This window comes from Gymnoscopelus microlampas (assembly GCF_963454915.1).
Source record: "Gymnoscopelus microlampas genome assembly, chromosome: 13".
NCBI classification, from domain to species: domain Eukaryota; kingdom Metazoa; phylum Chordata; class Actinopteri; order Myctophiformes; family Myctophidae; genus Gymnoscopelus; species Gymnoscopelus microlampas.
Window position 1 is genome coordinate 15724574 of NC_139950.1, and position 15335 is coordinate 15739908.

Consider the following 15335-nt stretch of genomic DNA (forward strand, 5'->3'; position numbering starts at 1 on the left):
GGCCAAATACGTATACATTTTTTTACCTCCTTTGTTTTTGCCTCTGAAGGCACCACCTCCTTTTCTGTGTAGAAACTCCTCCCCTTTCTTAGTCCACTTCCCCCCCGCGTGCTTCTGTGGTTATTTCTACAATGACAACATTACATGTTTAGGGCAGTGGTGCTGACAGAGGCTGTTGGCAGAATCCTTTCTTGAGAGATTAACCCATTCAATCCGGGAACGCATACTGTGTCATTATAGATTTTTTGCTATAACCATTATTTTTTACTTAATTTTATACTGCTATTCAAAAATAGCAGATATACAAGCTCATAGCGCGGCACCAAATGCCGAGCTATGAGCTTGTATATCCCCCCCCCCCCCCCCCCCCTCAAATCTTGCTTCTGGGGGTCCCTGGAAGGCTGGAACAAAACTTTTTCATGTCAAGGACCCCCAAAATGATATGTATTTGGCTACGAACCCCCCCATCTCAACATATTTTGTTCCAGGGACCAACCCCCCCCCCCCCCCCCCCCCATTGCCTATATTCAAAGAGTTGAACACATTTTCATGTTTTTTTTCCAAAAATAGCAGATCAAGAAGCTCGTATGAGCTTGTACTGTATATCTGCTATTTTTCAATAGCCAAAGTACACAACATGGCTAAAATCTAAAATGACACAGATGCGTTCCCTGTTTGAATGGGTTATTTTAGGGGTCCTTGACATGAAAACGTTTGAGTACAGAAGAGGAAAAAGGGAGAGGCAGAGCCAGACGGATGAGTAAGCCATGGCTCTCATTGGAGGCATGTTGCCCGCCGTGTATAATCAGCCACTGTGCTACACAGCTGAAAGATATTGTTACTGATCAATAACAATGCCCTCGACGTCCCACACATCTATCCAATTAACATTACAAGAGCATGGAGGAGATGTATCTAGACAACACGACATCTCGCCTACTGTTACTGTACACTTCCCTTCAACTGAGCAGGTGGCTTCCTCGTCGTCACATGATGCCCCAGCCGCTCATATTCATATATTTTGTACAAGCTGATTATCCTGGCTGTGGCTGATTGGGTTCTTCTGTCTCCCACTCCCACCAGCAGCAGATGAACAACACGCCTTTGTTCAGTTAACCCGTTAAAACCGGGAAAGCATCTGTGTTAAATTTAAAAAAAAACATTTTTAACCATTACTGTATACTTTGGCTGTTCAGAAAATAGCAGATATACAAGCTCGCAGCGTGTCACGCTTGTAGATATGCTATTTTTGAAAAATTGTGAAAATCTTTGTGTGTGTGTGTGTGTGTGTATATATATATATATATATATATATATATATATATATATATATATATATATATATATATATATTAAGCAAATTAGTTTTACTCAAATCTTTGCTTCTGGGGGTCCCTGTCACAAAATATTTTGAGATGGGGCCAAATACAAAGGTTTGATAACCACTGATATACTGTAGCAACAGAAGTTTTTTCAGGAAACTTTTAGGATTTAGAAGACATTTGTAGAATCGGCCTCAGGTCTTAATGGTTTAATCTCAGGGAATGTTGCTCCCCCTCCCCCCCCCCCACAATGAATGGATGCCCTCAGTAAGAAAAAAAAAAAAAAAACTAAAAGTGGGAATTGGAGTGGGAGATGGAGGAACATAAACCACTATATGAAGCAGCATTTGGTCACTAATTGGTAATCAAGGCACTGTACACTCCAGCGGCTTAATCCAAAGACAATCTTCTAAATTTGACTGCAAGGTAATTTGCTTTCATTTAAAAAAGATCATCTCAATAAACAACATGTCAAATTCACCTTCAAGCCATAAAAAAACATCAATTACAAAATGTTTATTGCCTCTCTCACAACAGAACTTGGTGGAAAAATGAACGTAGGTTTCAGACAATCTGTCGAGGGCTCATGGCAGTTTCTCTGTGAGAAAACATCCTTATCCTTAACAAGGGGGAAATCTGATTAGACAGATTGAAAGCTGAGCTTATTTACACAAACCGTGTTTGACAAAGGAGAACCACAAAAAGGTTCTGGTTTAGTTCATTAAAAAACAAAACAAACAAAAACTAAATGTAGAAAGTGGCTCAACATTTGGCCACTTTCTATTTAGCCAGCGTTGCGGTTATAGCAGATTGTAATGCCTTATTAATTAATATTACTATCACGAGTAACAAAGTAATACAACATTTTTGCTAATTGTATGGGGCCTGAGATTATGTTTTCGCCTGTGTCTGTCTGTCTGTCTGTCTGTGTGTCTGAAGCTAATCTCGTAAACTACTATTCCGATCGGCCACGGCGGCCAGTAGGGGAGGGGATTTTTGTCATTTCATAATCTCAGAACCACCGTCCCTCCGGGCTATGGGATATTATGTCTGTGTGCATGGAGTGGAACTAGCCAACTGGGAAAAGCTATGCGTCCAGCGAATGGGAGCTACAGAGACGGCGTGCATAATTTGATACCGCTGCTTTACAATTCATGACAGTGCAGACACATGAACTGCGTACCACACAAACACGCGCGCAGAAAGATTTAAGACGCACATACACACGTGCATGCACACCCCACACAGACAGTGGCAAGGATACTGCCACACCCCGCTGTATGCAGCACGTGCACGCATGCATGCACCCTGCAACACAAACCGTGTGAGACAGACACGGAGACTGCAGCACCTACTGTATGAAGTATGCATGTGCACAGGACGGTAACGTGACAACGTGCCAACGTGACACCACAGGCCATGCACCTAGGATGCACCAGACACAGAGAGGGACGCAGTTTGACGTTACCTCGTCAGACGGTGTTCTGTGTTGTTATTGGGTGCCTGTACTGCGTCAGACAGTGTACTGCATTGTTATTGGGCGCATACTGTGTCAGACAGTATATACCATTGGTTCTCAAAGTGGGGTCTGGGGACCCCCAGGGGTCCTTGAGGGAGTTCCAGGGGGTCCCCAGCTAAATGATAGATTAGGCACCAAATGGACCCATATGGGTCTGTAACTCTGAGAGTGTACAAATGGAACCAAATGGACCCGTTAGGATCCATTTGTACTCTCAGAGTTATATTTGACATAGATTTTACAATATAAATTGGGGTCCAAGAGATAGAAATGCCATTAAATGGGGGTCCGTAGCCCTATTGCATGTCAAACTGGTGGTCCTTCTTGAAATTAAAATGGTTGAGAATCACTGCTAGAGCCGTAAAAATCTACTCTTATGGGGGTCCCTGGCTTATCTTTTGAAATGGGGGTCCGTGGGCTAATAAGTGTCAATTTGGGGGTCCTTGACATGAAAAAGTTTGAGAACCAGTGGTATATACTGTATTGCTATTGGGCGCATTTACTGCGTCAGACAGTGTACTGTACTGTTATTGAACGCATGTGCTGCGTCAGACAGCGTACTAGTTAGTATTATTATTGGGGGCGTGCCTCTGGTACTCAATCATGCTGTGAGGAAGAACATTATGTGTTATTGTTAACACGCAGGGCTCCAGCTATCGATTCTTTTCTTACCACTTAAAGGGGCATGGCACCCTAACTACTGCAGGGACAAACACGACAGGCTGCAGAATCACTGTACTATTAGTACACGGTGATGTAAGCAACACAGCTGCAGCTAATCAAAAATAATAACAGGTGTGTTAGATTTATAGGTGTGTCAACACTGTCTATCATGCTTCCACATTGGCATGCCCTTGGCTCTGGACACACCTACATTATGAAAATCTAACCCTCACTATTCATTTGTTTGGTTTGGTTTGTTGCTTGCTAGTCTGCCATGTTTTTTTAATCTGCTCTATTTTTTTAACCTGAGCGGAAAAAACAAACTGACAAAATCAGCCTAGGGTGTCATGACCGTTAAAAGTACAGTACTCGGGTATATATACTTTGTTACTGTCCAACACCGTTCTCAGCACTTACACGCTGTGCACTGCTGATTCATACCGTGTGCTCACTATTCAAGCAGCTGCAATTAGAGCACCTGCATCCACTAGGGAAAACAGTGGGACCCGGGTTTCTCCTCCGGTGGCAATTTAAAGTCATCAGAGCAAGTGGGTCAGAGCGAGCAATCTGAGATGTAAACAACAAACCACATCACAGTGACGATGCAAATCCTCTCTGAGGAGAGAAGAATACTGTGTGTGTGTGTGTGTGTGCGCGTGTGCGTGTAGATGTAAAATGGAGCTTGTGGAATAAAAATCCTGATCTTTTTTTTTGGCTTTTTCTGCCTTATTAGGTAGTATATGTTTAGTCTGACAGGAAATGGGGAGAGAGAGATGGCGAGTGACACACAGCAAAGGTCGCCGGGATCGGGATTCGAACTCGCGACATGCTGTCAGGCTGCATCAGCAGCATACTGTAGGTGTCAGGACCGCTACCCTAGCCGTCCGGGCCTTGATCCTTTTTGAAAGGATCACGCCAACAGTCTGCTTTGCTAACGTTGCGTCTTCTCATAATGTGAACTTGTGTGTGTGTGTGTGTGTGTGTGTGTGTGTGTGTGTGTGGGAGGGGGTGGTAATTGTAGCGTGTGGGAGTAATGGATGTGAGAATACTGCTTTGAAGAGAAACGAGACAGAGCCGAGTGGACAGAAAGAACGCGTCGCACAACCATTTGCAATGCTAATGGTGCCTATTGTGAGCAAGCACGCACGCACGCACACTATCCACACACACACACAAGTGGGGTAGCAGCGAGCCAGAAATGCATGAACAGACACACGCATACAGCACATACACGAATGTTGATGACAAAACTTCTGGGCGCTCGGCTGACGTTCGGCTGAAACAATATAAACATGCAAATCATGGCTGTGGTAACGACTCGACGTTGGTCTCGTAAATGACCAGCGTTGTCAGACACAGCCAGGAGGATCAAAAGATCACAGCTCATTCTCTGAACCGTTTCAAGCTTGAAGCCCGATGTCTGGGTGCAGAGGGAAGAGAAGCGCACCAGGCGTTGTCATAGAAATGCCTGGCAGACTGGCGCTGCCAACTCACAAAACACTTTGTGTGGACACAATTAGACGGCCTCAGGAGTAATGATACAATATCGTTTCCTCCTCACCCAATGTCCAACTCGGCTCTCTGGCTTCATGCATTCCTCCTGTGTTAAATGTGTTGCAACGTGACACCCGGGATTGGGAGTGTTTGGGAAGGGACACTAAAGTTACAATAATACAACACTTAAGAACCCACGGCTACAATACTCAAGTTGGTAATAGAGCATGAACACTTTAACCCATTCAATCCGGGAACGCATCTGTGTCGTTTTAGATTTGAGCTAATGTATAACCATTATTTTATACTTTGGCTATTCAAAAATAGTAGATCTACAAGCTCGTAGCGCGGCACTCTGTGCCGCGCTACGAGCTTGTAGATCTAATATTTTTGAAAAATCATGAAAATCTTAAATATTTTTTAAAGCGAACATGTTTAACTCAAATCTTTGCTTCTGGGGGTCCCTGGAACAAAATATTTTGAGATGGGGGGGTCCGCGGCCAAATTCATATTATTTTGGGGGTCCTTGACATGAAAACGTTTGAGAACCACCTGATATAGCAACTTAAGATTTTTCAAGACGACATTTGTGGAATCGGCCAAATTGCGATTTTTCAAAAATAGCAGATATACAAGCTCATGAGTGCCGCGCTATGAGCTTGTATATCTGCTATTTTTGAATAGCCAAAGAAATCTAACATGACAGAGATGCTTTCCCGGATTGAATGGGTTAAGTTCCCATGGCTACAAACAATACTCAAGGTAGTAACAGAGCATGAACTATGTTGCTACAGGAGGTATGGCACAACACACACACACACACACACGCACACACGCACACACGCACGCACACACGCGGAAAGCTGCTTATGGACTTATCCACTTACCAGAGCAGGGGCAAATCCTAAAAAAAGGCTACATTGTGGAATTGGGAGGGCATGGAGTGGGTTAACTGGGTCCAGGAGAAGGAAGAGGCTTTCAGAGTGTAACACAGAGATGAACATTGTACATCGTAGCGCATGAGGAACGATGCCGTTTTCCCCACTGCTTTTTACACAGCTTCTCACACAATGGTGCCTGGAGTCTATTCTCTGACACACACCCTAACGCACTGGTTCTCAACCTTTTCTGGTTCCAGGGCCCACTTGAAAGTCTCTAAAGCAGGTTGCTTCAATGTTTTTTTTCATGCCAAGGACCCCCTAGCTGAGAGAGATGAAGCAGGGATCCCCTCTGTATTGTATAAAATTGTGTTTCAGATTAAACTTTTTTCCCCCTCTACACCTATACCTCTTGGCCAAAAATAGCCGATCGACAAGCTCACAACGCCTAGATCGACTATTTTTAGCTCAAGTTCTCCTCAGAAAAGGGGTCGCTAGGGTTCAAGTGGTTAACATAAAAATTTAAATAAATCATCACACAAAGATTTGGCGGCCCCCCTTTAGTAATTCTGAGGACCCCCTAGGGGTCCCGGACCCCCTGTTGAAGACCCCTGCCCTAAAGCGTTCACGGCCCATCCCATCTGACCACTTAACATGGAAGTGTATTTTCAGAGCCTGTTGATTTTAATGATCAATCAATTGATTGTGTTCCGGTTTGGATCAATGGACCACAGTAACACAGTATTCCTATTCATCGGTGTCAATTCATCTGTGTCACAATGAAAACACATTTTTCAAGGTTTTAAAGAAAAAAATACCATGATCATAGTTATTTAAAAATATATTAATTGTTTTGCCCATTATGGGTGCCCACTTCCAGTACTGTGCTCTGGCTGAAAATCACTGCCCTAACAGGTTAGTGTACTATGTTAGTTCCTCTAATCCAAGCCGGAGCGCAAATGGATCGATTGATCATTAAAATAAACATGCTCTGAAAGCGCACACAGCCTGCCGTGTTAAGTGGTCAGATGGGTCTGCCGCAAACACCACTATGTTTGCATAATAATGACATTCAGCCCAAGGAACGGATACCAGGTTGAAATGTAGCTAATAGTGAACATTGACCCATTCAATCCGGGAATGCATCTGTGTCATTTTAAGATTTATTTGGCTATTCAAAAATAGCAGATATGCAAGCTCATAGCGCGGCACTCGGTGCCGCGCTATGAGCTTTTATATCTGCTATTTTTGTACAAACTTTTCTCTTGGAAAGTTTGTGCACATTTTTTAATGTATACATATATATATGCAAACATTTTTAACTCCGATCTGTACTTCTGGGGGTCCCTGGAACAACATATTTTGAGATGGGGGTCCGCGGCCAAATATGTATTACTTTGGGGTCCTTGACATGGAAAGCACCACTGGAGCACCACTGAAATAGCAACATACTGTTAGGATTTAGAAAACATTTTTTAGATATGTATTTAGCCGCAGACCCCCATCTCAAAATGTTTTGTTCCAGGGACCCCCCAGAAGCAAAGATTTGAGTTACAAATGTTCACTTTAAAAATATATAATTAATATATTAAATAAATATATTAAAATGTTCAAGATATAAAAAAAAAGGCAGCTCTACAAGGGTTAAGACGAGGGGGAGCACAGCCACGCGTACACGTGAGAAATGGGGAGATTTGGAGCAATTGTGTGTAGAGTGATTACCAGTAAGAAATCAATACTGGCTGCAGATATATACTGTACACAGCACCAGTGAAAGAGGAACGCAGCTGCAGGAAAATACATTCTGTACGCACGCACTTCAATTACACAAGGCCAATGTAATTAAATGTAAGATTCCAGTCTGCTAATCGGCCTGTGATAATAATGACTCTGAGGTACAGGAGGAGAGAATGGGAAGCCAGAGTCACTGGGTCCACACTGTACTATAAGACCGTAGGTGTATAATGCATTACTGACACCTGTTCAGCAGGGAGGGGAACTGGGAGGGATGGCGTGTTCCTCCACACGCCTTACACCCCCCTCAATAGGCTCTATGCACAGCAGACATTTTGGGAATGAATTGGGCCCCTTCCTTACTTCCTTCACAGGTGTTACCAATGATACTAATTAAGGCTCTGTTCCATTTAGTGTGGCATAGTGGTTGTCTTATTTTCAAGGACCCCCATAACTCTGAGAGTGTACAAATGGAACCAAATGGACCCTTACGGGTCCATTTGGTTCCATTTGTACACTCTCAGAGTTACACATCCATCATAAGGGGCCATTTGGGAACCAAAATGGAGTGTTTCTAGTGACCAGAACAGAGCCTTCATTAGTATCATTGGTAACACCTGTGAAGGAAGTAAGAAGAGGCCCAATTTCTTTCCAATATGGCTGCTGTGCATAGAGCCTATTCTGGGCACGCCGTAATAGGTGAGCATTCGGCGAAGACAGCAGACCTACAAGCTCACAACGCACCGCAGCGTGACATGTTGTGAGCTTGTAGATTGCCTATATTTTGGCGAAGAGGTTGGTCTATTGGTAACAAAGGAGGGGGCCAAGTAGGGCCCCCTGGGGCACCCTGGTCAACGAAGTATATCGGGTTTAATTGGTTAATGCCTTTTAAAGCACGGATTGATTTGAAAATCCTGCCAAAACTAAATTCCCCGGAGCAAAGATTGATTCATGAACAAAATGTCCATTTTCAGCCAAAAGTAACTCAAAGATTAGGTTAAGGTCAGTTTTTATTAACGTTTTAAAGACTAGGAAAACGATTAAGCCATTAATGGGTCCATGTGTGATATATGGCCAAAGCTGTGAATAGAACGTTACGTGTATTGTGTGGTCCTTTAACATTTATTTTACTTTTTATATAAGCCCAGGGGCGTGAGAGTGAATTTCTTATTTCTGGTCCCCGGCTGCAAAACGAAATAAGAAACGTTTTCAATCACCGTGGCAAAAGGGAATCAGCATTTCATTTCAAGGTGGGAATGAATCAACAGCCGAACGCGAGAGCAGTCACAGCGTGAGACAGGCCTTTAAGGGGACAAAGTGTCACAGCTAACAAGCCACTGTGATGACCTCAGATATCAATCATTCACTCTGACTAATGCCGATGTGGAACATTTTAGAATTGCAATGGCAGCTCTAGTGTAACCAAACGCTACAACACTGTGTTTGAATGAGGTGTAATGGTAGTATGGTATAATCTATATAAGTATAAGTATAATCATATTTGAACTGGGGACCCCCCCAACAGAGTCATATTTGAACTGGGGACCCCCCAAAATAATCATATTTGAACTGGGACACAAAAGTATACAGTATAAAACACACAAGTATAAATCAGCCAGTGTGCCATTTGTAAGTGTTGAGAATTACTCCTAGACCGTGTATTTCTTTCTTTCTTTTTTTTTCTCAGCCAGAACCTCATTTGAGAATGGATTTTTTTTTAGACTGCGCGCACGCACGCACGCACGCACGCACGCACGCACAGTAAACAGTTTGATGGAGTAAAGCTGTGGCGCGTTACGTGGACAGAATAAGTAGCCTCTGGGCTTCAGCGATGTGACCTCGCACTACCTTATTTATTTATCACACTACCTTTATTTACTACCTTATTACTTCTTCCAAATGATGACTCTGTTTTTTACCGCAGCTTTCTGTGGTGGAAAGTACATGTACTCAAGTACTGTACTGTGAGTATTTATTTCTACAATACTTTTGGTTATTTCCAATTTTCAATACTTTTACTTCTACACCTCAGAGGCAAAGTTTGTCTTATCTAATACAATTATTTGAAAACTGTAGTTTCTAGACTAGTTACTTTGTAGATGTTGATTATTGTTACCACACATACATTAACCGCATCAACCCTATATATACTGTATACTTAGGCTATTTTCAAAAGATTTGTATACATTTAACAACTTTTGCCCAACTATTGCTATTGATCCATCTACTTAAAGCTGCACTATGTAGCTATCCTCTTCTACCCCGAATTTGAGCCCAGTTCCTGAAGCCTTTACCATTGAGCTAATAGAGCATGTCTGCTTGCTCAGGTGATACATTGAATCTTGACCGTCAGGTCAAAAGTCATGTCAGATCCTGTGTCTAGGTGAGACATGACCTTTGACACAATCCTAGGCCACGTTTACACGGTAACGATCAGAACAGAAAACGACAAAGTGCTGTTGCGTGCATGCCAGGTGGCTAGGTGGCGGTGTGACACGCTGCCAGATAGACCAGTCACGCATGCGTAGAACCACTATCATAGCTGTTTGTTTACACCGATGTAATGGCATACACGGCGTGAACCGACGTGAGCCATGGCGTCACACGTTTTGTCGTTTCCCCCGTATTGCATGTTTACATGGAGACGGGTGGCGTAGCGTTTTCAACGATTTCCACTCTGGAATGGGGTTTCACTTTGTTGCGTTTTGTCAAGGACCCCCAAAATGATATGAATTTGACCCCCATCTCAAAATATTTTGTTCCAGGGACCCCCAGAAGCAAAGATTTGAGTTAATGTTTGCTTTAGAAAAATACATATATTCAAAGATTTGCACACATTTTCACGACTTTTCAAAAACACCAGATCTACAAGCTCATTGCGCGGCACTCGGTGCCGCGCTATGAGCTTGTAGATCTGCTGTTTTTGAATAGCAGATTGAATCCTTAAAACGCCACCACTTATTGCGACTCATGATAAGCCCTGTGCAAGACTAACAGGGGTCAAAAGGATCTCATTAGAAAATACTTTCTCGCATCTGTGCATGCACTGTATATCGTCGCTGTCGGGCAGACACCTCTTATCTCCATATTTTAATGGTTTTGTGTTTTTTCGAAAATTAATGCCCTACTTGATCATACTACACAGTACACACACATCATACTGTCACACAAAAGCAGCAAAAGCAGCAGATCCGATATGGCGTGTATACGTAGTGTGTTTGCTAGTTTTAACTTTTAATCCATTAAGACCTGAGGCTGATTAAAAAAAAAAATCTAAATCCTAACGCTTTAAAAAATATATATATATTCAAAGATTTGCACACATTTTCATGATTTTACAAAAATTGCAGATCTACAAGCTCATAGTGCGGCACTTGGTGCCGCACTATGAGCTTGTAGATCTGCTATTTTTCAATAGCCTAAAGAAATCTAAAAATTACACAGATGCGTTCCCGGTCTTAATGGGTTAATCAATTAAAAAGTTGTTCACAAACAAATTCAATTAATACGTTAACCTCCGAATAACCTCTATAAGAGATAAGAAAAAAAAACGCCCCATGTTTTCATTGCCATTTTAATTGCTATATATGTGATTGTGATTATAATGCTTACCTGCCGGTGCTATGGAAACGAAACGTACTTAATTAAAACATTACATCAGGGTCTTGTTACTGATTAATGTTAACATTAACTCCCCCACATTACTGGCAAGGGCTTGATGGGCACATGCATATTTAATAGGAAAAACTATCCACTGTTTGGCACCTGGCAACAGGTGTTTAGTTGCGTGGTTGAAGCCAGGAGACAGAAGGCAAGTGGGAAAAAAAACCTGGAGTCATGATTGTTGTTGTGGTGTCGCTATCTCTGTCTGTCTCTCTCTCTGTCTGTCCCTCTCTTCAGACTCCACCTCGCCCCCTAGCACTTCTCCAGAGGTGGATAAAGTACTGACGTTTTATAGATATTTTACTTGAGTAAAAGTAGCAATACCACAATGTAGAAGTACTCTGTTACAAGTAAAAGGCCTGTGTTCAAAATGTCACTTGAGTAAAAGTACAAAAGCGTTGGCCGCAAAAATATACTTAAAGTACCAAAAGTCAAAGTACTAAAATGTTTGAAAATAGCCTATGTATAAAATAGGGCTAAAGTGGTTAATCTGTGTTTTATAATATAATAGTTTATATCCGCAAAGTAACTAGTAACTTAAGTTGTTCAAATAATTGTAATGGAGTAAAAGTATAATATTTGCCTCTGAGATGTAGTGGAGTAGAAGTAAAAGTATTGAAAATGGGAAATACAGTAGAGTAAAAAATCCTCAAAAGTGTACTTAAGAACAGTTGAGTAAATGTACTTTACACCACTGCACTTCTCTCTCTCTGTACACCTTACTGCCACCTTCTGCCTCGATTGATGCTAGTGAGGATGCAATGTAGATGTACATGTTATTCAAACAGATGCTAGGTTCATTGCTTACCTATAGTTTCAATGCCCAGATTGTTATTTTGATAGTATATCATTTAAACCAGTGGTTGCCAAACATTTTAGCTCGAGACCTAAAAGAGAAATATGATTGAGGGACCCTAAGTAGTGAAAATAGCAGTAGTGAAAACGCGCCACGTTGTGAGCTTGTAGATCTGCTATTTTCTCTACTTCTTTAAACGTAAAACAGTGGTTTAGGCGTACAGTACGCTAGGTTCTTGATTTACCTGGGATCCTATAGTTTCTCGAGGCACTACACTGTCTCTCTGCATTCTGTGCATGTGATTGCCTTGCTTGTTGTAAGTCGCCCTGGATAAGAGTGTCTGCTGAATGCCTAAATTGTAAATTGTACGACATGGTAACCTGTAACGTAAGAGGACACCATTTGACATCAAGGAGGACGTGCGTTGTGTTCTGAAAACTCTGGCTCACACTCACACCGTGTGCAACACGTTTCTCAGCAGAAAATCGGTTATTTTCCGGCAAGCTTCACATTTAGTTTGACAAAGAACGAATGGATCCTGGGGAGAAGCGTGTGTGTGTGTCTGTGTGTGTGTGTGTGTGGTAACCTTTTGTGTGTGCCATTATCGCGGTTCTTTTTTCCAGGAACTAAAGCTTTCAGGTCCTGCTGCCACAGTACCTCACCTGTGGTGTGGTGATGTCATTTGGCAGCTGCCAGCAGGCAGGGAGATACAATACCTCCTGGCCCTGTTTGCTTAGAAATGTTAGCTCTCAGCGTGTGGTTCACTAATAACGCTACTTATTTCTTTGTCTCTTCTTCTACCCGATACCCACCCCCCACACTTACTCTCTTCTTGTCTTCCGTTTCTGTTTTTTTCTCTTATTATGGTCTCTGTTTATCTTCAACTCAACTGTCTTGGTGTTTCTCTCTTCTTCTTCTTCTTCTTCCATGCTTCTCCTCTGTTCTGCCACTGGTTCCACTAACTCCCGACCCCCTCCCTTCAGACTGGCAGTACGAGGGTAAGACCTAACTCGAGGCCTAACCTCCTTTTCTCTCTTTTGGTGGTTTTCAAACCGTGTGTGCTGAGGCACACCGGTGTGCCATGACACATGTCCATGTGTGCCCTGGGATTTGGTTACATGACCATATATTATTATTGCAATATATCATTGTTGGGCAGAAACCTTGTATCGACCTATTTCAACTTTTTTAATAAATCAATGCCCTACTTTGTCATACAAGAGTGTCACGCAAAAGTAGAGAACATAGCTGATCTACAAGCTCACAACGCATCACATCGCAACATGTTGTGAGCTTGTAGATTGGCTTTTTTCATAGGAATACAGGTTATTTTTTCGGGTTCGGCTTTTAGACATGCAAGGTTTCCACCCGACAGAAAGATTTATTTGTATTTACTTTATTAGTACACTTTATTTGTACACATGACGTCACATCGCGACACATCGCTTGTAGATATATTATATTAACCTTTTTGAAAGTATGAATATTTAATATTATGTGATGGTTAAATTGGTAACACATGCTATGTTGTGGTTACCTGGCACAGAATATGAATACAGGTGTGCCTTGTGAGATTTTGGACTTGCCCTTTTGGTGTGCCTTGGACACAAAAAAAGTTTGAAAACCACCGTTCTACTTCTTTTCCTTCTCATTTCATCCTGTCTGTCACCATCTATCCACTCTCTCTCTCTCTTTCCTATTCTCTCTCTCTGTCTGTCTGTCTGTCTGTCTCTCACCTTTCAACAGCGCCTGCGTTATTTAAAGCTGAACGTTTCAACCCCTCCATAGTCCATATACACACACACCTGTCTGTCTCTGTCTGCCCTCTTCACTACCATGCCCGTCTCCAGTCCACCCACCCGGTGTTGTCTGTGTCTGTGGAGATGTTGTTACCTGTGTGTCATTGACTGACTGTGTTGTTGTTTTTTTCCTGTCGTACCCTCCATCTGTGCCGCTGTTGTCGTTGCTCCTCCTGTTGTCATTGTGCTTCTGATGGCCCCCACATGAGTTGACCGCCCCTGTCCGTGTTTGTCTGCATTCTTTGCCAGTGTCATGCTGCGGGTCCATTCATTGGTGGTTGGTCTTTGCAGCGGCCTTGCGATGCTGCTGCCATTCACTATAAATGAGACATGACAGAGTGACAGCTTATGACATGTTCTTTTCTTAATGTTTTAGGACCACCATAGCTTAATGGGTAGAGAGACTGCCTGGGAAACAAGAAGGTCCCATGTTTGATTCAGATTCACTTTATTGTCACTTAGACGCACTGTATAGGTACATACATGTGAAAAGATTACGCTCAGAAGCTCCAATACAATAAAAACATGATCATAAAAACATGATAAAACAAACTAAAACACTCAATAAACAATAACACAGGGCAAGAATATCAGTCAAAGAAAGTACAGAGAGTTACACTGTTCTCGACCCTAGCAATGTGTCGAGGTTTCCCTGAGCCAAGACACTTAACCCCTACCCTCCCTGGTCTTACTTATTTTATTTATGTATTTGTATTATTATTATAACATGATGTCAGGGCCGCTTTGCTTTGCAACCCTAACCTCTAGTCCCAACCTTCCAACCTCGGTCATGTGATAAGGAGGTCAGACTTCATGTATCTGGTTGCTATGGCAACCTGCCAGATCAGGCTGAGGGTCTGATAGGCAAATCGGAAAATCAATCAAGCCGAGAGTCTGATCACTGATCGAGGTGGGGTGAGGAGCCTAAAACATAGCCAGAGCTCTGATCAACAGTCTGTGGCGGGTCTTGGAGGCATGTGGAGTGATCCTGTGCTTGCGAATCCCGGACGAACTTTCGGAGCTTTTGTCAATTATATAGTAGTAAGATAATCCAAGCCTTTTTAAAGGGAAAAAAGTACTAAACTAGAAAAACACTTTAAAATTGAAAACATGAAGTTAAAGCTGCACTATGTAACTTTCCTCGTCTGCCCCTGGATTTGAACCCGGTTTCCTTCGGAAGTGCTGACATTTTTGTCATTGAGCTAGAGCCTGCCTGCTTGCTCACGGGATAACTTGAATCTTGACCATCAGGTCAAACTTCCTGTCAGATCTTGTGTCTAGGTGAGACATGACCTTTTGACGCGATAAATGTCTCAATGGAAGAGCAGGGAGACAAAATACAACCGCCCCAAGTGCTGCTGTAAAATGAAATAAAAATACAAATGAATGAAAACTCTAATAACCTTTGCCCGTGGCCCCCCCTTGCGTTCCAGCCTCCAGGTGAACTCCTCACTGTCAGGTGAAAAG

At 42.5% G+C, this 15335-nt stretch overlaps 1 protein-coding gene across 1 annotated transcript in view; it reads left to right on the forward strand.

Annotated features, from left to right (window-relative positions):
* LOC311059381 (protocadherin-15-like) overlaps window positions 1-15335 on the forward strand; it is a gene marked incomplete at its 3' end in the record, with an annotated part of 341810 nt that overhangs the window by 60305 nt on the left and 266170 nt on the right. Inside the window, exon 3 of the mRNA XM_084077261.1 lies at window positions 13053-13067. Coding sequence (XP_083933387.1) covers window positions 13053-13067 — 15 coding nt within the window. The remainder of the gene's footprint in view (window positions 1-13052; window positions 13068-15335) is intronic.